This window comes from Drosophila teissieri, chromosome 3L (assembly GCF_016746235.2).
Source record: "Drosophila teissieri strain GT53w chromosome 3L, Prin_Dtei_1.1, whole genome shotgun sequence".
NCBI lineage: Eukaryota > Metazoa > Arthropoda > Insecta > Diptera > Drosophilidae > Drosophila > Drosophila teissieri.
The window spans coordinates 11,500,506-11,525,100 of record NC_053031.1 but is presented as its reverse complement, the minus strand read 5'-3'; the positions used below and the strand labels follow the sequence as shown (position 1 = coordinate 11,525,100).

The 24,595-nt window shown below is 45.3% G+C and overlaps 5 protein-coding genes across 7 annotated transcripts in view; 2 read left to right on the top strand and 3 right to left on the bottom strand.

The window, feature by feature from the left end:
- Positions 1–519: 519 nt before the first annotated feature.
- LOC122618485 (chondroitin proteoglycan 2) lies at positions 520–2,371 on the bottom strand. The gene is made up of 2 exons (XM_043794950.1): positions 1,985–2,371; positions 520–1,922 (listed from the first exon to the last, which is right to left on the bottom strand). The coding sequence occupies exons 1-2, from the start codon at positions 2,004–2,006 to the stop codon at positions 520–522; spliced, it is 1,425 nt and encodes a 474-aa protein (XP_043650885.1). The 5' UTR covers positions 2,007–2,371.
- Positions 2,372–4,952: 2,581 nt separating this feature from the next.
- LOC122618487 (peritrophin-48) lies at positions 4,953–6,145 on the top strand. Its single transcript, XM_043794952.1, has 2 exons — positions 4,953–5,057; positions 5,117–6,145. The coding sequence occupies exons 1-2, from the start codon at positions 5,051–5,053 to the stop codon at positions 6,133–6,135; spliced, it is 1,026 nt and encodes a 341-aa protein (XP_043650887.1). The 5' UTR covers positions 4,953–5,050; the 3' UTR covers positions 6,136–6,145.
- Positions 6,146–6,269: 124 nt separating this feature from the next.
- Positions 6,270–7,651, bottom strand: LOC122618486 (26S proteasome regulatory subunit 10B). Its single transcript, XM_043794951.1, has 2 exons — positions 6,950–7,651; positions 6,270–6,892 (listed from the first exon to the last, which is right to left on the bottom strand). The coding sequence occupies exons 1-2, from the start codon at positions 7,565–7,567 to the stop codon at positions 6,314–6,316; spliced, it is 1,197 nt and encodes a 398-aa protein (XP_043650886.1). The 5' UTR covers positions 7,568–7,651; the 3' UTR covers positions 6,270–6,313.
- A 3,808-nt stretch (positions 7,652–11,459) lies between these two features.
- The window catches only part of LOC122618370 (putative dipeptidase NECHADRAFT_87110), an 88,043-nt gene continuing 74,907 nt past the window's right edge, over positions 11,460–24,595 (top strand). Inside the window, exon 1 of the mRNA XM_043794767.1 lies at positions 11,460–12,827. Within this exon, the coding sequence (XP_043650702.1) occupies positions 11,460–12,827 (1,368 nt within the window). The remainder of the gene's footprint in view (positions 12,828–24,595) is intronic.
- Positions 13,975–22,928, bottom strand: LOC122618371 (T-related protein). Of its 3 annotated transcripts, none has more exons than XM_043794769.1 (7): positions 22,216–22,926; positions 17,584–17,926; positions 16,535–16,655; positions 16,219–16,362; positions 15,356–16,151; positions 14,574–14,958; positions 13,975–14,495 (listed from the first exon to the last, which is right to left on the bottom strand). In XM_043794769.1, the coding sequence occupies exons 2-7, from the start codon at positions 17,919–17,921 to the stop codon at positions 14,189–14,191; spliced, it is 2,091 nt and encodes a 696-aa protein (XP_043650704.1). In that variant the 5' UTR covers positions 17,922–17,926; positions 22,216–22,926; the 3' UTR covers positions 13,975–14,188. The 3 variants fall into 3 exon arrangements, with proteins under 3 accessions (XP_043650704.1, XP_043650707.1, XP_043650706.1); XM_043794771.1 differs by having other exon boundaries at positions 14,390–14,527; positions 22,216–22,928; XM_043794772.1 differs by lacking the exons at positions 17,584–17,926; positions 22,216–22,926 and adding an exon at positions 16,758–16,889.

Here is a 24,595-nt window from a genome sequence, read left to right as displayed (position 1 = left end):
CCGTGATACTATCAGCATATATTTACAGTAGTTATACAAGCAATCGATATTGTCACTATTTATAAAACCCAGAGGTCCAAAAGAAATTATTCTCCACATGCAAGTTGAACGTTTCAGTTACTAAAAGATGCTCAAATATGAGAAGCGATCTTAGCAATCGATATAGAATCGTATAGTATAGTACAGTAATAGTATATAAAGATGAACCACTACCGATTTTAATTACTGATGCTATCTGACTATTTTAAGGCTTTATATAGTGATGGTAGTGGTTGGACCAGCTACAAACTGCTACAAGGAACACACCCCTTCTCTCTTAAATGAACGGGTAGATATGTTCGATAAGCCAAACTTTGCCAATCTTTGCCAATCTTATTGAGTGCCGACACCTGACGGCATGTTCCCGCCACAAAACTGATTAAAATGATTTACGGACCCGGAGTTTCATTAATAAATGGGCCGATTAGGCCACATCCTAGTTGCTTTGATAATCAATTTCTTTATTCGGCAATCGGTCACCTAAAGAGTGCATGCCACTAGGTCTTTATAGTTGCAGGTTAACATTTTTTGGTCCCAGTATAAGCCATCGGGGCACTCCATCTCGACTTCACACTCACACTGGCAGACGACGTACTGGCCACAATTTGTGGTGGAATTAAAGTAGGTACCCTCGCGTTCTCCCAAGCAACGGCCATTGCTCTCGCAGGCGATTCCCGAAGGTCCTGCGTTGGGACCAGTGGGCGGGGTATACGCCCACGGGCAATCGTAGTCCTGTGGGTATTCGCATTCTTCGGTATAGGGATTGTAGACCAAGTTATTGGGGCAATACTGCTCCACGGCACAGTTGAAGTTACACTTGTAGAACATGTTGCACTTGCCTTCCACCGGAAAGAGTTCTCCCTCCTGCTGATTTTGGCACACGGTGCTGGTGGTATTGCAGACCACCTCGGGCACATAGTTCTCCGGATAGTCGCACTGATCCGAGGTGGCATTGTAGACGAGGTCACCGTAACATTCAACCGACGAGTAACCAACTGCGGTACTAGTGCCCTTAATCCAATCGCACACTTGGGCAGTCTCGTTGAACTTCAGACCCTCGGAACAGGACATCGCTATGGGGCACTGGCATTGGCAGACGAAGAATCCATTCGTATCGGGGTCCTCGATCATGTGGCCATCCCTCTGACCAGCGCACCTGCCCTGACTGGAGCAGGTGGTTCCCGATGGTCCCTCGATCTCGGTGGAACCATCGGCGGTGGGAGTGCAGTCTACGTTCCACCAGTAGTCGCAATCGTTTATCTTCGTGTTGAAGTACAAGCCGGAAGGACACTGGAGTTCCTCGGCACAACCACTGTTGCATTGGATAAACCTCACGCAGATTCCGGGCATGTCTATGTAGGTGCCAGTGTCCTGATTTACGCAATCCGTACGAGAACTCTTGCAATACGTGGGCACCACACCTGGACTCGAAGGCGTGGTATTGGATGAGTTGTTGGGGTCCTCATAGTCCGTGGTTGCATCCGCCGGATCCGTGGAATCCGAGGGATTCGTGACTGACGTGGGCGTATCCGGATCGCAGTCCTCGGTGACCGCCGTGGTAGGTTCATCGACATCGTCAATGGGATCTTGGCACTCCTCGGCACAGCAATCGCAGGTACACTGATCATCCACTTCGGCAAAAGCCGAGAGTCCCAAGCAATTGGATCGCCACTGGAAGTCGCACTCCCTCAGCTCCCGATTAAAGTGGAGTCCCCGAGGGCAGCTGCCGATAATGGAAACCTCTCCCTTTAGGCAAAGCACAAATCGGGAACAGTGGGTGGCCAACGGAAGTCTCGTGCCATCCTCCTGATTCTGGCAGACATTCGTCAACTGGGCTAACACAGTGTGCAGACCTCCGGTGAGCAGCAGAACTGTCCAGAGACCTAAGATACGAATCCGAAATGAGTTACCAGCTTTTGGTAGCCAACTCTGCACCAGCGCTCACCCCCAAAATCGATTGGTCGCATTCTCCCGAGATCACCTTTAAAGTAGTCCGAATTTCGCGAACGACTAAGTGGCAAACCGCACCGGGTAGCACCATTTAACTGCCATGAGTGCGCCAAATCAGTAGTCAATCTTCTGATAATACCAATCACCTCACGAATCTCTCGATTAATTCGGCAATGATTTGTTTGCGCCACAACGCTATCGCAGGTGTAATTAGGTGTGTGTGTCTGGAGCTCGGCACTGCGATTCGGGCGCCCTTATCAAGACCTGCACTTCAGTCCCTCCAACCTGAGGAGAAACCATTATTTTGGCATAGGTCTACGGATTCTCGACTACTGAATGGGTTCCGTCCCGGCGTCCGCCTAATTTATGTTTTGCCACACACTCCCAGATAAGCACATAACGTATACCTAATCACTCGATTCGCTTTATTGACACTCGAAATTAAATGACGTTTACTGTCGCTCAAAATGAAGTGTCAGATACATAGCCCAACCACTAAGATGGACTTTGAGATACCTTGTATTTTAATTAAGCGTTTTTATTACTTTTATTTAAGATTACTTTCATGACAGATTAAATTGTATAATAGAAAAATGTTTTTAAGCTGAGAATTTCGTATTGATAATATTTTCGGGATAGACATTATCTTATTTTACTCAAGTCAAATTGAATTTAAACAAATGAGAAGTTCACCATCAATTGGATAGTGATTGTTAGGACCTGCAATAACCGCTATCGAACACAATTATTAAATTCCTGGAAACGGATGCAATCACAGCGGTTCAAGTACGAGTATGTCGATAACAAAATCATTGAGAACTCAAAATAGCAGTCTACTTTGTCGTTTCGTTTCACCGGGAGATGCCTATTTAGCTGGGATGCCAATTTTAATGACGAAAATTACTTTTCCCTGTCATTTCTCTCGGGTTACTCGAGCGTCCCAACCGCCGGGGGTCTTTGGGGCATGGAAGTCTATTTGTCACAGAAACGCAATCGGTTCATGACAAGTACTGTTATGGGCTTAGAAGAACCGGAGGCGACGCGGTGCATCGCCGAGGAAGATTGCGGTGAGAGGCTTCCTGCTCGACGACTCCGCGCAGATGAAACTGAAGACAATGCAATTCTAATTATTCAAACGCTAGCCAAGTACGCTTGAATTAAATTACCAAACTTGGGCGAGGCCCAAATGGAAGAAAGGAGAGCAAAAGTGCTCTGAAGTCTGAAGTCTAGGGCCTATGTTGGGCCTTGAGTTGGAAAGGCTTAGACTCTTGGGTGTCCATTACACTGGAGATGTTGTGCTCATGGCTCGTCCGTCTAAGGGGCCCTATGGGACAACAAAAGACGGGCCAGCGGAAATATGAGTGGATCTGCCATTGCACCCATACAGTCTCTATTATAAAAATCTTCTCAGGTGTAACAGGTTTCTCAGATTTAAACAGAGGTCGCGCCTGTGTTATACACAGTCATCAGAGACACTCGACTCGACTCGAGTCGAATCAACTCGCCTCGCAAGCGGTCGTTAGTACGGCTTTCAGTCGGTATCATCAGTCCAAAGGGTGCAGGATCGGAATCAGGAGCTACCTTCTACCTGTTGGCCTACCACTTCGAATCGAAGAACTGAGATCGATTGGTGCATAGATATCAAGACAACCCACTCAATACAACTCTAGCACCATTCGAAATCAGTGCTTTTGATAAGAAACAATCAGCGAAGTGTCAACTCGAAGCGAACTTCAAATGTGCTGTTAAATAACTCAAATCGGAACACTCTAAATACGAATTTTAAACGAATTTAATTTAATAAAAAAAAATTAACTCAAAGAATGATGCAATGAGTGCCAAGTTGTAACCGCGCTGCCGAAAGAAGCCCATAAAGTGCAAACCGGGTCTTTAGTCACCGATCAGAATGAGTAAACAACAATTGCTGTGTCATCAATGGGAATAGATTCCTTATCGCTGCCTTGGCGAAAAAGTGTGACATGACTTCTTAGTTGACACCAAGTTTTTATTGATTGTGAGAAAGGCACCTATTGTAGATCTAAGAATTTATTATATGCGGAGATGTGGCCTTTTCTGTTTTAGAAGTACATCAAGTTCATCGGGTTTGGTACATTCTCCAAGAACATACTCGTACATCGACAAGTTGAAAACAATTCCATAGATATGAGCTTCTAATTCTGATTAAGGCAATAGATAAATATTTTATTAAAATGGGTAAACGATATAAAGGTATGTTTACAAAATGTGATAGTTTGTACTTTTGAGTTACACTTTTGAAACACTTCCTGATCACCGTAACTTTCCTAGTCCCTCGGCATTCATTGCCCCATAACATATTTATAGAATATATGAACATTATAAATAGTTAAGTAATTTAACATTAATAGCATTCTTATCTCAACAGACACCTATAAATATTCTCCACCTACTCTTCTATGCGGAAAAATTACCAACATCTGACCTTGACTCCGCATATCGACTACCACTATACTCTTGTTCTTTAATACAGAACCATTAACGAAATCAGTGAAACAGATAATTAGCATATCGAAATATAAAAGTCTTCTTAGAAATCAATTTTATTGAATATATTTGCAGTCTATTGGTTAAATTTTAAAGCTTTAATTAACAAACATGGATTATCGCTTTAGTGGATGTAAAAAAAAAAAAAGTATATATATTATAAAAACCATTAAAAATAGCAATCAATTTTAACAATCTTAATATGAGACTTGTTATTATTTTGGTCTGAAGTGTTCATGTGTCTTTAAATTTATCTGCCAAATACCTTTAATTTAAAGAAATTATTTTAATTAATTACAATTATAGCCGACGTAAACTTATTGGAGGTAGTGTGTGCTAGACCGTCACTAAAAATTTAATTGAAAACCCAGTGATCTCTGTCTGTGACAAGAGCCAAATCTAATCTCAGTTTGCTGTAGTAAATTAAAGTCATCCGAATGGGAAAATCTTGTATTTGCGGCTATAAAAGGCACAGCTGACTCTTGCCAATTGTTAGTTGAATTTATCCCAGTTAAAGTGAAGGGGAAGGTATTTTAAAATGCGAGGTAGTGAGCATGCGTTAAGAGCACAGAAACGGGCATCTAATTTGTATGAAATATTACAGGACTCTCTAGTACTTTGGTCCTTCAAGCCTTCTTGCTGGCTGCGATGGTTCATCTGAGCACCCAAACGCGTTACTTAAACGCCACCGACGACATCTGTCGCCTGTTCAAGGATGGTACCGAACTCCTGAAGCCCGGCACCTGCAGCGAGTCGATTATTTGCGAAAACTTTGAATCAACACCAGGCCAAACCTGTACGGGTTCCAAGCCGTATTTCAGCGGTTCCAATGGTAAATGCCAAGCATCCGCGGACACTTACTGCGACACAAGCAAAATATGCAAAGGATCTGGAACGGGCTATATTGGTGATAGCATAAATTGTGCGAATTGGTACTACTGTGATGCAGATGCGTTGCTGGGCCAAGGAACATGCATCCAGGGAATGTACTTTGATCAGGTGGACAAGAAGTGCGTCTATCAGAAAGACACAGAGTGTGCGGCCAAATACGAGTTCTGCGACATTGTGCCCACAGGCACACCCTTCCGCGATGAGGCCAACTGCCACATGTACTTTACCTGCAACAGTAAGACCAAGGCCCTGGTTACGGTTACATGCGAAAATGGCCTGTATTACGACGTGGCCACCGGAACTTGTGTGCAGAAGAAGGACGTTATCTGCGAGAACCATCCGCTGCCGGAGGAGGTGTGTGGCAACAAGAAACTGGCGGTGCGCAACAAATTCGTTTCGGATATGGCCACATGTCGCGGTTACTACTTCTGCCGGGATCTGGGTTCCGGAATACCCGATCCCGAGCCTATATTCCAGCAGTGCGACGAGAACAACTTCTTCAATGTGGATCGGCAGGCGTGCATGCCGCGCGAGAGCCAGAAGTGCGACTATGATAGATGCGATGGCCGCAAGGATGGCTTTGAAGTGGCTGAAATCGATGGATGCCACGACTACATCGAGTGCGTCGATGGCCGGGAAACAACTCCTTTCAGCTGTACGGATGAGTATTTCGACGTTGGCAAACAGAGCTGCACCGAAACTCACTTAGCTTACGGAGCCTGTTCCTCTTAGCTGCATTTCATTTTCCAGCTATTCGTAAAGTAATCATTAAATTTGCAAATAAAAAACCCATGACTATATCAGTGTTGATGAAATCTCATATATACATATACATATATGTACATATGCCAAACATTTGGTAAAATTTCTTACAAACACCTCAGGATGCCAATGCCTATCTCATTGGTTCCTAAATGGGCTTGTAGTCCAGACGCGACTCCAGCTTCTTGTTGTCCGCTATTTTGCGAACGGCCTTCATAAAATCCTCTTGAATGACGAACTCCCTATCGCAGCGTAGGGCAAAAAGTCCGGCTTCCGTGCAAATGTTCCGCAGATCGGCACCATTGAACATGTCGGAGAGCTTAACCACCGCCTCATAGTCAATTTCGCCGCGTTTGGCCAATGGTCCGGCGTGAATCTTGAGGATGTCCATGCGAGCCACTTCGTTGGGCAGCGGAATTTCCAGCTTGCGATCAAGTCGCCCAGGACGCAGCAGAGCAGGATCCAGGGTATCCGGCCGATTGGTGGCCATGATCATTTTCACCTGGCCCAGGGCATCGAATCCATCCATCTGGTTAAGCAGTTCCATCAGTGTGCGCTGGATCTCTCGGTCGGCGGAAGTGCCCTCCGAGAAGCGACGTCCTCCGATTGCGTCAATCTCGTCCATGAAAATAATACACGGCTGGTGGTCACGGGCGTAGGCAAACATCTCCCGGATCAGGCGGGCACTCTCGCCAATGTACTTGTCCACGATTGCAGAGGAAACGACCTTTGGGTTTTTAGGTTTTTAGAAACACATTACATACTACATAGGCAAAGCACTTACCTTCAGGAAGTTGGCGTCCATCTGGGAGGCGATGGCGCGCGCCAGGAGAGTTTTTCCGGTGCCAGGTGGTCCGTAGAGCAGGCATCCCTTGGGCGGATTGATGCCGACGCGCAGGAATATTTCTGGATTCAGCAGCGGCAGTTCAATGACCTCGCGAAGCTCACGGATTTGCTGACCAAGTCCACCGATCTCAGCGTAGTTTACATTGCCTGGATCCTCATGGGTCATGTTGTACACCAGGGGATCCACCTCCCTCGGCAAATAGCGCATAATGGTTAAAGTGGTCACATCCAGGGCAACCCGAGTGCCGGCCTTCAGCTTCTCCTTGTTTATCTGCCGGCGACACCCGACCACATAGCGCGGTCCATTCGAAGCCTTCACGATGAAGTTATCCGGGGTCAGCTGCTTCAGGATTTCCCCGAGCATCTGACCCACACTCTGGAGGGCCTTCAGGTCCTCCTCGGACTTCTCGTACTGGGCATTCACGACCCTGTGCTTGTCCCGCAAAGCCTTCAAATTGGACTCGATCTCGCGGTGTTCCAGGAGCTTGGTGCGGTAGTTGGTCAGCGCCTTCAGCCGCTCCTCGACCGCTGGGGGATTTGCTTGTGCAGATGCCATTCCGGAATTCGATTGGTTTAAGGACGACTTCAAAATTGTGCCCACTCACTTTACGATTTTGACGTCTGTCAAATTTGAACTTGAACGATAGGAGCACTACGATGAACCGGTTCATTAGTAAGCTAACTTCACTTTAGATGGTCTATGAAAGCTACAGTGGATCGTGAGTAAAGAACACTAACTTAAAAGAACAGATCGATGAATTGTACTGAAACGGCTAAAGGATATACTAAGTATAATTTATTATTTGCACACATCTAATGTATTTGCCTTTTTAGATACCTGTAAAATGCATGGTCTTATGGACATTAAACTTGATTTTAAGAAATTGTAAAATCAATTTCTTAAAATCAAGTTTAATGTCCAAAATAATAATCTTATATAACAAAAAATAACGTAGGATGGTCTAAATACTTAAATTTTAGAGTATTATGACAACTCATTGTTATCTTTTTAAAGCATTTATCTAAAGTTTAAAAGCTTTTAAAGCTTTTTTCGCAAGGCAGATGGCGCCACTTTGTGCAAAAAATGACTGAAATCAGAAATAAATGTATATAACCAATTCCCAAAAATAGTTAAAATTGTTAAAACTTCCCGGAATAGTTAAAAAATATTAAAATATAGTTTTAAATATTTTTAATATTTATTGATTTTAACGATTTTTCCAGGTTAGAGTTAATCATTTTAGCTTATCTTGATTTAACAGCGAGACTATCACCTTTTACAAGGATATTAAGATATTACGAGCTGCATTTTGTGTCCTGAAACAAAAATCGACATTTGTACAGAGCCAGTCATTCGGACTTTAGCAGTTCCAGTTCCCTGCCACGTGAATGCCATCGAATGCGTCGGAAGGTGCTGGCCAGGAACCAAGTGTCAGCACGGCATCCGGGCCATAAATCAGGCGATTTTGTAGCACTCTGTGTTGCGGGTCCAGCTGGTTCGAGTGGTGCGGCTACCACGACCAAAATATGCAGATATCCACTGGGACAACTGCATCCACGCATTTGCGTCCCATGACAAATATGCAGTTTGCAAATGTCTAATGAATTTCGAACATGCCTCGCCTTGCAGCGCCAATTGCTGCCAAGTATTTTGTTTCTGGTTTTGGGGCTTTAGAGCTGCATTACTTATTCAGGCCTTTCGGGACATTTGTGCATGTAAAAATAATTACTTTTTGTCTTCAGCAAATTTCGAATCAATAATAATTTGTATACCGAAATTACTTATTTAAGTTTGTGTTTTCGTGGCAGAACCCTTTTCTGGCCAAGTTAAGAATCGCCGCCAGACAGCAACTGGCCAAAAAGTATCTCGTGCGGAGGAAGGGATAACCAACTACAGAAATATGAAGTTTTCTGAAAGCGAAACCGAATTTCTATTCAATAAAGTTCGGTGGCTTTGTGGGCTCCATGTTTGTTGCGTGCCGCAACTTGTGGCGCAGATGTTCCCGACCATTCTGCAGCCAAAGTTCGTTATTTGGTCAAGGAAAGAGGGCCTGTTCGAACTCGACTCACTTACTAGTGTCCTCATAAGCGAAATAAAACGCAGACCTCAAACAGAATGGCTTGTTGCAACTTTCACTTGTTTTCGATCTTGACTTCTGACATCCTTGGTGGCAGGGATTTGCAGTCGAGGACGTGGGCGTGGCTGGCCAACATGTTCTTGGGAAATTATGGCTTGACTTCGACATTGTTGCGCCCTTTAAAGACTAACTTTTGGTTGCCTTTTTAATATTAAGCTTTAAATATGGAAGCAGAGTTTTATAAATGCTTAGAAATTCATGAATCAACTGGCAGACAGAAAAATTTCCACAAGAATTTGCAGTAAGCCATTGTTTTTTAAATCATCATTTACAAAGTAATAGGAAACCACATAGTCAATAGCCAATATTTCACAATATTTACTTGTTTTTGATTGCTTACGTGAATGCTTGAATTTAAGCCAATTTTAACGTTTAACTACTAGCTATTTCCTGAAATTATTTACAGATAGTATTGGCGCAATGAAACGTTTGCTGTGCCATAAAAGAATATAATTTATTATCAGTAAGCCAATGTGAGATTTAAATTAATTGTAATTAAAAAATAATACATATGTAGATATATACATAATGAATACATATAATAATTTGGATCCACAAAATAATACCTTCTTGTTTCTAAGAACGTGGCATCGATCCGCTTTTTGTTAATCATGTGAGTCCTCATATGTGAAATATGATTTGCATATGGATGCCGGATGTGCTAATGCAAATTTTTGACCCAGCTTGAATTTCATTAACACGATTCGTCGGGATTCAGCGGTGCACACACCTACTTCCCCTCCATGTTCCGCTCCCCCTGCTCCGGCACTCCGCCCATCCGATGCTTGATGGCCATACATCAGGATGAAGGATGAGCACTCCAAAGGATGTGTGTGCCATGAGCAAGTACTTACATATGTACCCAGGTACAGGTGTGCAGAAATGTGGCCGTGCATTGTAACGTTAACCGGTGACGCTGTCAAGTTGCAAGAAATGGTCACACTGCAAAAAACGTAAGTTTCATTTTTACAAATAATATAGATAGATATACATACCATGTTTCTTAACCGTTCGGACATCTGAATAAGATTAAAGATATTTTAAATTGAAATTTAAAATAGGATTTTAGATATTTGACATTTTGTGTTTAAGCATATTTTCCCGAGTGCTGGCTTGAGGGTCGGTGAGCATTTTGAGTTGAGGTTAACAAAAATGGCTATGCGTCGTCGTCCTGCTGACTGCGAAATTGCTTTGGATGCCAAATGAATGCACTTGCATATTTCATTGCCGCCCCGTCACCTGCAGTATCACCTTTGGGGCAACTTTCGGCTCCAAGTTGGGAAAACCCCATCACAAAACAATAGATGTTGGCTTTTCGGCCAGGCGCAATCGTAACTTTGATTACCATATATGTAGAATAGAAAGGATATAGGCTGTTGAGCTTAACAAAATAGAAAATCACTGTTTTTTAATAAATGTTAAAGGAGTTCATCACGTTACAGCCCTAAAATGCTCGATTTGGCAGGTTTGAAATTAATTTTTTAGCACTCAATATGACCTGAATTATATTTGGTAATTATAATACCTAATTATATTGAATAAACATTATAATAAAATACGACTTCGTTAACATAGACTTAACATTACATTACATACTAGTAACATGGCGACCCACTGCCTTAGTTTTTTGTTGGGCCAGGTCACTTACGATCCACAGCTTCCACTTACTACGTTTGGCACTCGTTGCGGAAACTGTTGCTGCTGCTGCTGTTAGCAGGGCCGTTATAAAGTAACGGTACCGCAGCGCTATGAAGCCAGTGTGTTGGCAGCGCCGCGTAGCAACGGTAATTGAATTGAACCGGGTAGTGTTAGCGGTTTTACCTAACGAAAAATGTGACGGAATATTGGCGGGATTGTCGTGTTATAATTTATTTGTTTTAGTTAACACCGTGATATCGGAAAAGCGTAACATTAACATTGTTAGCAATGAAAGAGTTAAAATAGGTAGAGCTTCTATCCCAACTATGTATCTTATTATTTCTGATACACTTACATACATATATAAACGAACAATTATCATTTCGTGTTAGTTTTATTACTTGATAGGAAAAGCAAGTGTATTGTATTAACCAGAAATTTTAATTATTATATGTTTATAAGCTCATATCCTTTAATACAAGAGTATAATTTTTCTGTTTGAATAATGTATTAGGCTAACAAAATGCTTCTTTTTCATAAATATGTAAATTAAAAGTAATAGGTCCTGAAAAAGTGCGGATTCTGTAACTTACATAAAAGTGTTATCCGTGTCATTGCTCAACCAAAATTCCTAAAAATAAATTTCCAATCCATGAGTGACTAAAGGCAGCCATGTCTTCCGGGGAGTGGGACCTGCGTGCCCTAAAGGCGCTCGAGGAGGAGGAGCAGCGCGAGTTCCTGGCCCTCAGCCAGCGGAACCTCTTCGATCCGCTGCCGAATCCCACGGCGGATGTGCCCAGTGCGAAGCCTCCACTGACCTATGCCCAACTGCATCCTCACCTGCTCAAGCTGCCGACGATTGACGAGTGCCAGTTGATGGCCGTGAAGCAGCAGAGATCGGCGGCCCTGCGATTCAGTCGTGCCCTCTCCCTGTCCGCCCACTCGCTCACCTCCCGAACCGGAAGCGGTACGGGCGGCGGAAGCGGAAGTGGCCTGGGCTTTGGCCGTAAACTGAAAGCCCGCTTAGTGGGCGCCAAGTCGAGTGGCTCACTGTCGCCCGGTCGCCACTCGCATAGCTACAGTGTTTCCCCGGTATATACGCCGCCGCCCATGCGAAGATGTGCCACCTTGCATCACACGCAACCGGTGCGAAAGGTCTTCAAAAATCTCCAACAGCTGCAGGAGCGGAAACGCCAGGCGGCCGGAAGTCACCTGCAGAGGATCGCTGGCACCGGAAAGACGTACTGGAAGTACGGAGCCAACTCGACGGCTGCCTCGATAGTGGGCCAACGTGCCCGCCAAAACCAGCAGATCGAGATCGAGGAGTCGAACGGTTCGGATGAGGTGAACTCGGAGCCGCAGGAAATCTCCGAGGCGGAAACGGGCTCCTGCAGTGTGCCGCTCCCGTCCAAGGACACCAATGAGATACTCCGCCTGATGCTCAGTGCGGCCAGTTCGGCGGTGACTGTGACGCCAGCGGCGGCGGCCATTGGCAATGGTAGCGTGGCCGGAGCAACTGGTGGCGCCCCGCCAATGCGACGCTATCAGAATGCCAGCGATGCTGAGGAGGACGAAACTGTTGCGTACGGAGCTTTCCACCAGGCGGCCAAAAGCTTCGAGAGCGGCGCTCTCCTGCGAGTCCTGCGAGTCGGCAGCTTAACAGCCCAAGAGAGCGACGACGCTAAAGTTAATGCCATGAGCCCCAGTCCACAGGACAGTCCCGCCAGGGAAACACAATCCACAGCGTTGGGTGGGGGTGGACCGGGTGGCAGGCGGATGTTCAAGTCCGGCTCATTGGATTGGCCCGGGGAAGTGCAACAACATCAGCATCATCTATCCCCGCAGCAACATCGGGCTGCGAATCACGTGGAGCTGGTGCAGCGGGATCACTGGGATCTCGAGCACGCCCACTTCCATCACGAGGCACTGGGACACCTCCCAGCCAGCGCCACCGTCATCGATGACGAGCTGGAGCAGCATATCAAACACTGCTCCTGCTCCTGCAACCACATGGGCTACGGCAACTCAATGGACTATCAGGTGGGTCCAAACTTTGTTTACAAAAAAGTAAATAGAAGTAATACTTTTAAAATATATTTTTAAAAAAACTGAAAAAATTCCTATCCCTTTTTGGTTATCCGGCTATTACTGCAAAAAATGTTGTTGGAATTTATTCGAGAAAAAGAATAAAGCATATCAACAAAATGTGAAATACGACTTATGTGATTAACCAGTTTCAACATCCCAAGCTTATATTGTATAATTGTTATATTATTGAGATATTTAGCATTTTAGTGGAATGCTAATTGTCTCCTGTTTACCCATTCAATCCAAAACAGCGCCAAATTCCCGCCGTGCACACCTTTTACAAATGATGGCGCCGTGTAATTTTAATTGCAGCAACTATATCTGCAGTGCAGGTGTCCGGCAACTCAGGTGAATGGCGGCACATTCAGTGGCCACCGCTTCCCATCCATTCCATTTTCTAATGCACTCTGGTGGAGATTCCAGCACACGGGCACCTCCCAAAACTCATTATCAGCGCGGCCTTTTGTGGGCATTCCGGGCTCACGGCTGGATTGGTCCTAGCAGATTGCCGCCTGGAGATCGACCCGGGGCACTGACTCTGTCGCTGCCAAGTGCTCCATTGTCTGGCTGCGAGTGGCCCGCAGGATGGGTGCAACTTTTAAACTAAATTGAATACCCCTTTGAGTCCGACAATGAGCAGGATGCCCGTTTTTGCCAGGATTAAGCGCACAGATGGGTTTCTCACCCCTCCCTCCTCACATCGTTATTATTGTCTGTAATTGTTAAGACGATTTTGGGTTTAATAGCTGCCATTTCAAATAGAGCTGCAGTTGGAGTCTGTTGGCTGACCCCACGCAAACTCAAGACTTTATCCTTTGTTTTACCACAAGGATGCAGTGGCGCACTCTATGTGGCCCTGAGGGTTGTGAGACTTTTATTGTGCAACACTCAGGCGCAAACTGCCTGGGTAAGGGAAACTTAAGGCGTGACAGGAGTCTTCACACAATAATTAAATTCTGGACTAAAAAATGTAGATTACACAATTTAAGCAATATAAAACCATTGTATGTGCATAGCCTGAAATACGGGATTAAGATGTAGATGATTTCCTGATAGTTACATCCTGAAAAAAGTAATTACAGCCAGTTACTTAGTTCGATTACGACTTTATAGGAGATTGTTTACAGCGTACAGATAGTTCTACAATAAGTGCGATTGCGATTGGGATTGGGAGTGCTTTACTAAAAGCGTTACTAACATAGGTCGTTTATTTCTAACTCGGTCGAACATCCAGGGGGTCATGCGTCTAAAGGCTGTGGGGTTATCCGTGGGATGATCCAATGATCCGATGATCCGATGATCCAATGATCCGATCACTGCAGCGTGCTCTGTGGCGGAGTGAGCGGGGTCCAGGTGTCGGCAGCTACGGCCGGAGCTCCATTCACCACGGCGGTGGGCACCGAGACCACCGCAGCTCCGCCGGCAACGGTGCCCCCCCGTTCGCCGGCATGCTCCAGGGATGAGGACTCTATCTTGATGTCGTGGGTGCTTTTCAGGGTGGAACTGGCGCACTCCAGCGTTATGACCGAGCCCTGCTCGTCGCTCGGCTTGTACATGGCAGCCTGGGGGTCGTCCAGTGTCTTTGAAACATCAACGGGCTCCAACGGATGAGTGGCATAGCTGGAAGGCGGGTGGCGGGAAATCATTGATAGCTACGTTAGCGGTAAGTGCGCACAGTTCCCCACCGATTCAACCTACCCGATCTCCAAAGGAATGTACTCCGGCTGATAGTACGCGGCGGCAGCATTCTGGTACAGTCCGTACTCCGCCCCGGACCCGTTGTGCCAACCACTGGCGGGATAGCTCAGCGCCGAGGGCGCATTGAGCACTGCATTCGTGTACAGCTGATGGGTGGGCGAGGTGGGCGTGGGATGGTACACCTGGTGGGCAGCTGCTCCATATGCCGCTTGCGGTGATCCCGTTGCTCCCGCCCCGCCCCCAACGCCCACGCCGGTGCCATAGATGTCCGTTTGGGCCATGTTGTACTGATGACTGTGCGGCGTCAGGTGGTGAATGGTGTAGCTGGGCGAGGAGGTCGTGTAGCTCGGGGATCCGTTCGTCGGCGACGGAGAGTTGTGCGAGGCTAGAAAATCGAATTATTAATTAATAAATAAGTAAAAAGTATACAACATATATGCTATCCATATCTTCATTGTAAATAGTCCCTAATGTATAAAGTGAAGTAAAAATAGATACTATTGTCAAGCGGATGATTCTGCTTCTTTATAAATATTTAAAGATATTCTTTAGTTTGTTGTTTAGTGCATGGAAAACTGTCACGGTTCCCTGATTATTTCAAAAGCAATAAGCCCGAAACTTTTAGCCGGCGTAAACTTAAAAACAGCACTAGCTACTTTTTAATTACATTTCCGTTTCGAAAGTTTAAAGGTCACGTAGTTTCGGTTAGCCTTTCGGGTATTTTTGCAAAGATACTTGTATAAGCAGCAGCATTTGTTGCGCGCCATCCATGGAGTACTCACAGATGTTGCGGCCACTGCACACGTTCATGGGCATGGGTCCCGGCACACTGGTGGCGTTCCAGTAATTGCCATTGCTCTGCCAGCTGCTGGGATAGGAGAACACGGACGCCGTGGGACTGGCCTCGACCGGCATGAAGCCGGATTGGGCGTAGGAACTGCTGAAGCAACCCGTAGTCGGCGCAGATCCGATTCCGCCGGCGCTGGAGCTGCTCACACTGGTGCTCACGGAGCCAGTGGACGTGGAGTGCAGGCTGGTGGGCGTCTGCGGCGCCGACGGCGGCTGCGGCGATGTGGACGAGGCATTGCCGCCACTGCCATTCGATCCGGATCCGGAAACGACCCTGGGTCGACTGTACGGTGTGGTGCGAGTGGGTGCGGCACTGCGTGCGGATAGGGATCTGCCGTACCGATCGCAACTGGCGCCCGTGGAGGGGCCCACGGCTCCGGCTGAGGAAACGCTGGGACAGGAGGACACCAGGCCGTGACTCTGGGCGATTGACAATGGAGGAGCTGCCACGGCGGCCGCCGCAGCCGTATAATGTGTGGGCGGTGGAATGAGCCAGCCGTAGTGGGTGTCGTGTGGATACAGCGTATCCGGTCGCTCTTTGGCATCCAGAAAGGCCTTGGCGAATGGATTATACTTGATCTTCAGCGAGGTGACCTCCTCATTCTGGTACGCCGTCACTGCGATGAACTGCGTTTCCGGAAACGGATAGGTGACCACGTGACGCTGCTCGGAACCCACGCGCACCAGATGCACACGTGGCTCGTACTTGTGCAGGGAGTTCAGCATTATCTGTAAGATAATTGTGTGTAATGGTTACTGCTGCTCTGATGGTCAGCGTGTTATAGATTCTGCCCACCTGTCCATTGCCATTGGTCTTGTTGGTCAGCTTTACTTTGGCAAACGAGATGGGCTCTTTCATCCAGTGGGCGCCAAAATTGGGCGACTCGGGGTGCACGTAGATGGGGTTTGACGGGGGAACCTCTGCTTTGCCACCAGGAACCTAAATGATAGGAAATATTATAAAAAAATAAAAATTACAATATGAAAGTAACCCTTCAAGTGATTTCAGATTTAAATACAATGGAGTAACACTTCAACTTTGATCTTTGATTACGATTAGCCTAGTAACCTAAACCGGAGTTAGAGTTGGTTCGATCATGGAGTAGACTTACCCATTCACCGTTGACATACTTCCAGCGATGTGAGTCGATCTGGACGAACTCCAGGAGCACAGTGTACATGGCGGCGGGATCCAGACCCGAGGCACTGATCTTCACCACGGGGAACATGCGCCTGTTGGTGACAACGGAGTTGGCAATTAGCAATTGGAACAGTTATATAACTGTGGCCTTTGCATTCGTAATAGTGGACAAACAGTGAGCGCCAAAGGTTTACCTTTGCCTTTTGCCCCGAACCCATACGGAAAATCTCTACGAATTGGAACTCCAACCTGGAGATGGAACCGGCGGAGTGGCGGAGTGGAGTGGAGACGGTACGGATTGCGTTGCGGGCAAATATTGGAACGCTCGGGCGGGCTCTGTTCCACAACAATTAGTACAAGATGGCGGCTGTTGCCGGGCCACGCTAATTAGCACCTGACCAGGCCAGCAGACCCGACTACCCGACTCTCGGCCCGGTTCCAAGTTCTAAACGCGCGTTTCGCACAGACTCACACACACACTCATGCGCTCGTACAAATGCCCGTAAATTGGTAAATATTTTTAGTTATTTCAACAAATGCTGGCATGTAAATAAACAGACGAATGGATGTTTCCTTACACTGGCAAAAAATGCAATCACTTATAACCTACAAGAGCTTCCTGACTCGATTAATAAAACCTTGAGAGCTTGGAGTTACAAAACCATTTCATAAATGGTTTTTGACAGCCTGTGTGAACATAAATTTGTTCTTCAAAAATACACATCAGTGGATAAGTCCGTATATGAATAATCTGATTTTTGTACTACGCGCTACCCATTTTCTTCGAGTGTATCGGCTGTAGCCTGAGCTGGAGAAACGTTAACGCCTCATTATGACTTGCAAATGGCGAGCAGTGAGATGAAAACCGTGGAAAAGCGATGCATCAGAAAAACAAAAGCGCAAAACCTCATTGCCAATTTGCATAGGAAAACAAAATGCGCCGCCGTCGCCATTTAACACATTCGAATTTCGAACAGCCCTCACAAACCAAAGGCAATCCAATCAATTTGACTCACTCACCTGCCGTTTTTGGTGACGATCATCTCGTTGGTGAGATTCTGGAAACGCAGCCAGAGCTCCCGATCGTCCAGTGAGATGCGCAGATTGCGATCCAATTCATTGGGACTGCCTGCGCCGCCGACCACGCGATGACCTCCATTTCCGGACACACTGGCTCCGCCCCCGCTCACCGCTGCCACGCCCCCCAGCCCGTGACCATGCCCGTGTCCATTGTGGGTCACATGCTGTGGCGAACCACCGCTGCCACCATTGCCAGCATTGCCTCCTCCTCCGCCTGAAACATTGCCACTGAGTCCGGTTGTTGGATCCACGGCGGACAGGATGTGCGATGTGGTCATGTCAGCTGCAAGGCACAAGAAGAATCATTAATCAATAACGATTTCAAATAAAGGTTTTCATGCAATAGGAATATGATGCAATATGACACACTTTACACAAATCCATTTCTAAACTAAACTCAAGTGTCTAAGTTTTTGGCACACTCTTTATATAAAATGACGATTATATCATCTATTTGTTATATTCCCAAGAAGATTATTTATAAATATTTTGACATCAAATATGATTTAGAATTAGTGAGCAATGCGGAGGCACCACATGCAAGTATATTCGCTGACTCAAGCGTTTGCCGGGGAATCCAGAAGTGAAAACATGGTCTTCTTCTCTGGGCGTCTCGACGCAATCGTGTCCGTGGTCAGTGTGGATGGATGGATGGATGGGCATTACATCAAAGCAATCTCAACCGGCTGGCCGACGAAGTGTCGGCTTTATGCGTTTACAGCACTGCACCCAGGAGCATTAGAAGAATGCTCGTCGAGCTCTCTTGTCGGCTTTTAATTATATTGCACACTTTAGCCATGCCTGGGATTTCGTCTGCGAGTGGGTCTGGCTGGAATTGGGATTGGGATTGGGATTGGAACGGGTAGTGGGACTGGGACTGGGACTGGGATTGAGTTGGCTAAGATGCTGGCTGGCCATAAACAACGGGCACCCTTTTTTATTTATGGCCGCGGCAACAAACACCTCTGTTTTGCGTCGGGGTCGGACCAGGGTCATTTGTACTCCGAATCGGATGCCTACCAAAGAAATGCCCTCAGATGTGCCGGTCGGATCTCGGTTTCGGTTTCGGCTGATGTCTAAATTGTGAGTCCAATTCCCAGTCTCAGCCTCAGTCCCAGTCCCAGTCTCAGTCCCAGTCGCAGTCCCACCACCGAAAGTGTTTCTCGCAATGTTTTGTAATCATAAATTTACAAAATGTATTAATTGTTCTGTTTGTTTTTATTGGGCCACGAAATTGGAGGCCAAGTGCCGCCGTCTAGGATTCTTTTATGGCAACGAACTCAAAAATGTTCCCAAAAACTGATGGTTCTTGCCTGCGTGGATTCAGATTTGATTTATTGGAATTTTCTTCGCCTATGCTCCGTCATAAAATGGCAAATGGCCGCATGCGGTTTGATGTCTTTCGTATTTGTCAACCATTTAATTTGATGGTGTGAAGCGAACAGGTTTTCCATCGGGTTCTAGGTGAGACCCACATATAATCAACTCCACCATCAATCAGCGGATGCATATGTGTTCTCCAAAGGCTGTTGAATTGTAAAGTAAGGAGAGCAAATCAATCAAAGCGGTGTTCTGGGGTCATTTGTCGTGGCTTTGACAAGGAATCACTTGACTGGTTACCAAATCCGTGCTCTTTAGATGCTTTTGTCATTAACCTCTTGGTCAGGATTTAAACTTCTACAGTGGTTACCAACTTTGATAGATGCCATAAAATACTAGTCAGTAAACCAGTGACAACTCATTGCCCGAATATTCGCACTCTTTCAACCGCAAGCTGCACCCAATTAAAAGTTTCAATTCGAATTCAATCGGTTGAGTTTAGAAGTTCAACCACTTTGGGCCGTCAGTCGAAAGTTATATTCAGTTTATGGATTTTCAGAGGTTTCCGTATTTCCCAGCTCGTGTTCGCTCCGCATTATCCTAATTTTCACGCGATTCCTGGCGGGTTTGTCTCATGTGCCCAATAGACGACATCATAAAAATTCACTCTTCATGACACCGCCCCCTCATAACTCCCCTCATGGCTGCCCTCGCGGTTCCCCCAGTTGGTTCCCCACATGGCTCCCCACTTGGCTCATCTCATGACCGTGTTTGTGTTCCACATCGATCCGCACCACCGCGCCACTCCAGCACCAGCACCAGCACCAGCATCAGCACCACGATTTTAAGACGCGGTGTCCCAGCTCCGGCTCCATCACTAAGCTTAATGAAAAGCTGTTTTTGTGTGTTGTCTCCTCATCGGAGGAAGCGTGTGTGACTGTTTGCCCATGTGTATATACATACGCACGTACATATATATGGAATATACTTTGACTTTTGATGGCAGCCATGACGGGTTTAGGTTTGAGTTTGGGTTTCGGATTGGGGTTTGCATTGGACTCTTTCCCCATCCCAGCGCAGGCCAGCCGCTTTGTTGTTGGCTCTGTTGATTTTTGAATCATTTCGTGACTTTGATATTTACTCACACGCTTTGAGGGGTTTTTTTCCTATTTTTGTTTTTTTTTTTTGTATGAAATATGCGCGCTATTCAAAATCGAAGCGAACCTTTGGTAATATGGCGCTTACGTACTCAAAGTACAGGTACGTAGTAATGGTCGTCGGTGAAAACACATTCGGCGAATCGTAGAAACATTTCAGTTATTTCAGCTTTAAGTTTTGGAGAAGGGAGTGCTAGTGTGCCAGCAAGTTTAATGTAAATATGGCTGACTATACGGGGCTATAAACCATTTTGAAGACACTAAAACCATGGCCAATTAGTTGCATAGGTGCTGCATTTTATTGTGGTAGTTACACTTTAAGTGAAATTTATGCACCCCTATTTATAGTAAACAGCTTTTATAATTCACTTTTATATACCCCTATAACAAATGCATGTGTATTTTAAATAAAATTAAATAAATGCTCAACTTTTACGTGTCTTAAAGTCACTTGAAGATGTTGTGGCTAGCTTAAACATATATCTATGGATATAAGCCAGTGTACCCATTAAATAATTCCTCCAAATAATCGAGCACGTGTAATAAATATCGTGTTTGTTTATCCGCCACTCCGAGCGACTCATCCACTCCCATTCGCACTCTGTGGAAAAGGACAATATTTCGCACCTGCTCAGGATGCTGGCGGGTGGCATCGATGACAAGTCACTGGTAGCCCATCGGAGGCGATTAAAGCAAATCTGCTAAATTTCACACACCACTTCGCGTGAAAATAAACCGCATTTAAATTTAGATACTGCGTGGGCGAACTGAAATGTAAATAGCCGCGAAATGGGAGCGATTCGAATTCAATCAATATTTCCGCAGGACAATGTCAGAGGTCGCTCCTTGAGAACTTGCTGACTTTTAAGGATATTCTTTACATATTTTTTTGGCGATTTGTTGGCGCTTCTTTGAACACCTATTGTCACACTTTTGTTTTCAGCACTCGACGGCACAGTGGTAGGCGCACTTTTATGAGCGGCGTACTAAAATTTTGTACAAACTGTAATTAATTAGTAAGCATTTGTCAAGTACTAAACGAACTGCGGGGGCGTGGCGGAGGGGATGGCGCGGGGGGTTTCCTTTGGGTCTGTTTATGGTCATCTTTGATTTGCATTTAATAGGATAATTTTCACATGCGTCGTAATTGGCCGCCTCAGATCGATTCAACTTGGGGCTTCGTTTTTGGCAATCCATGTCTGAAAATTCTTATGTCCCCACTAATTTGCGTGTGAACGTCGGCCACGCCCACGGCCACCGCCACTGCCACAGAGATATTGTAGCTCCTCGCGCCCCTTTTCTCGACTGCTGTTTTATGTCATTAGAGGTATTATTAGGATCGTTAATGGGTGATTTTGTCACTTGCCCGTTGGATTTCGGGTGTTGGCGGCTCAACACTTCAGCTTTTTGGCCAAGTGTCAAAATGTGTCTGTTTGGTGGTTTTGTTTGGTTTCGTTTTTGGTTTGGTTTGATTTTCACACGTTCGTTTAAATAGGTTTGCCAATTTGCTATTTGATTACGTTTATGGTCATATGTCACACGGGGGAATAAACACACTCCGATTTTATGGCACCAGAGCTCTGGATTTGGAGAAGCGAACTCTATGCTCCTTTGCATTTTTGGGAGCCATTTGTTTTGGGGTCAGTGTTTTATTGCAGATATTCGCTTGATACAGATATAATTGCGCCACACTTGTACTTCATTTAAAATATATATCTATTTCTTACATTTCCTAAACAAAAGTTCATTATTTCTTAAACGAATTCCTAAAATATCCTTTGGTGACGGTGCAGTCTACTTCCATCATAAAAATATCTTCTTTTTCATGTCCTAGATATTGAATAAATTAGTCATGGTTTTGCTAAGTTTAATAGTTCGCATCTTAAACGATATGTTTAACACATCATCTAACACATTTTAAAAAGGAATATAAACGTGTCTTGTAATAAAATCGCAACTTAACGCTTTCGTTTTTATATACTCCATTTGCTTAAGTTTCTTTTAACAAAGCTAGGTATCTTAAACTTTTAATGTCCTATTATGAAATTTAAATTTACAATTTTTAAACCCAAAATGTGGATATAGTAGAACTTACATATTTGGTAATGTGCTTCACGCCGAAACTCGGCGTTCTCGATATAATCCAGTGGGAAACTCCTTGTGATGATGGTTTATAATTAGATTTAGACTTAAGTTTACTCCGTAACACTGCCAAAAACGCACTTTTATAGCACTATTATCCTTGAAGGCTCACTTTATTAAGGATCACTACCGTGTGAGTTCAGATTAAAGTAGCAAGATACAGCCGCGTGCCTTTTTCACAGATTCCCAAGATATTTGATTCGATACGAGTTTCAGTTCGAGATTCGAGTTTAGCGCTGCCGCCGATCGTGTGTTTGCGTTGCCACCGTTCCCGAGCTAATGATCAACGATCGGTGCTAATTTTTTCAACCATCACAAGCCGCGCTTTCGGTTCCTCTATTTCTCATTTCTCGTCTTTGCCCGATCGACATCGACATCGACATCGACATCGACATGGACATCGTTGTTGTTTTCTTGTTTTGGCCCGTGATGATGGCCGGCTAGCGGCCCTATAGCCATCTCGTTTTGGCCCGCTCGGTGATCGGCTAGCGGACAGGGTTAGGCCACGCCCTCTAACAGGTAAGACAGCGACGGCATCTCGCCTCTCGCTCGCTCTCCCGCGTGGTCAATTCGCGGCCATCGCTCGAGAACCCGGCAACAGGTAAAGAGCCCCCATATCACCGATCTCTCAGGTGGGTCGGATCGTTCAGGGCGAGCACAGCTCTGCCACTCAGAAGATCAGAAGCTGAGAAGATCAGAAGATCAGAACTGGAGTCTTTGAGTCCTAGGCGGGATTTATATATTTATACGGCCCCTGCTGTAACTTGCCCCCGTGGCTAATCGTTCGATTTGCATGCGCCAAAAATTAAGTGTAACGTGTTTTTAGTTGCTCACATTTGTTGCACAGCGACAAAGTTTCTTATCTCTTGTGATGTTTATTCAAGACACTGTACAAAAGCACATTGCTTGAATTTAGAACTCTGAAATGGCCAAAGGGATCTTTGTCTCAGTTTTAGAAATGGCCAAAGGAATCTTTGACTCAGTTTTAGATTAGAAGTGGAAGGAGATTGATGTCGGCATTCATGCTTATTCTTTCCGTAGTTTTGGAAACTTCTTTCAGCATATGCTTACAATATATAATCATGATATTATAGTCACTATTTAGAGGTCACGTTAAAGTTGAATCAGTGGTTTGTTATCAGCTGCATTAAATTGTGTCTTTAAATATAGAAGCTCAAGACCTCAAGGTTTCCGCACATATACCTATAAAGTATGCCATAGGAAAAACATAAAACTAGGATAATCTGAGATAAAACCGAATTGTTTTTTTCCGTGTGTCTGAGGTCTGGATCCACAGTACGTTGTTCGTTGTCCGCCGCAGACTGGCTTTGATTTGTTTAGACGCTCGTTTCGCGTTTTGTTTGTCCAACCAATTAAAACTTTGTATTTTTTCCACGGGCTCTGTTTGCAGTCCAAAACGGGTTTGCCGATCCAACACTCTGTTTTTTTTTTGGGTTTTGGGGTAAAATTTTCAGCTGAATTTCGAGTTGTAAACATTTAACTCTGTGCGTCAATTTGTGTATGTGGCCAAAATACAAGTTATCCCGGGGCGAAGTTGCTGGATTTTTGGGGCGGTGCGTGACCACACATGACCAACTGCGATTTTGCCACAACTTTGGAGCGGATCGCACACCACAATATACCACTTATATATTTTCTTTATTTTATTGACGATGAAATAGAACAAAAGCTACCTAAAAATATCTCTGAATTATCCATTTATTACTGCAATAATACAAGTGCTAATTTTGATTGGTAGCATACCAGATGAATACTCCAGTATAATCCGATTCAATGAAAGTTTGCTGGGTTGTTTCAAAGTTGTATATTGCGAGACCCAAAAGAGCAAGTATTTATAGCTTTTTCGTGAGTTTTTGAGATCACGCGCCTCTTGCATCGACGGTCTGTGTTTTTTTTTTGGTGGATCCCAGCTCGCAGCTCGCTTTTTAGTCGGTTCCAAGTCATCGCCGCGTGTCAATGGACCGACTTTATCTGGGGGGCTGGGAACGGTCAAAAAAAGTTGGGCATTCTATGGCGCTGAAAGACAAACAGCTCGCGGCCAACGATGGCCATTAGTTAAAGGTCTGGTACAACAGTACAGCACAGCGGTAGTAAATGAGAAAAATCAACAGACTAGGGAACTCAATAAAATAGTCGTAGATGGAAATGAAAATGGAGGGGACCGAGCGGAGGGCTGAGCGTTGGCTAATGGAGAAATGTATCTGGCGGCGGATGGACAAGTGAATCGAATGGATCGCCATGTAGTTGTCGCACCCGTGACGAATGTCTGGCTACCTATTCCAATTCCCTTTGGTCATTCATAAAAGGTGCCG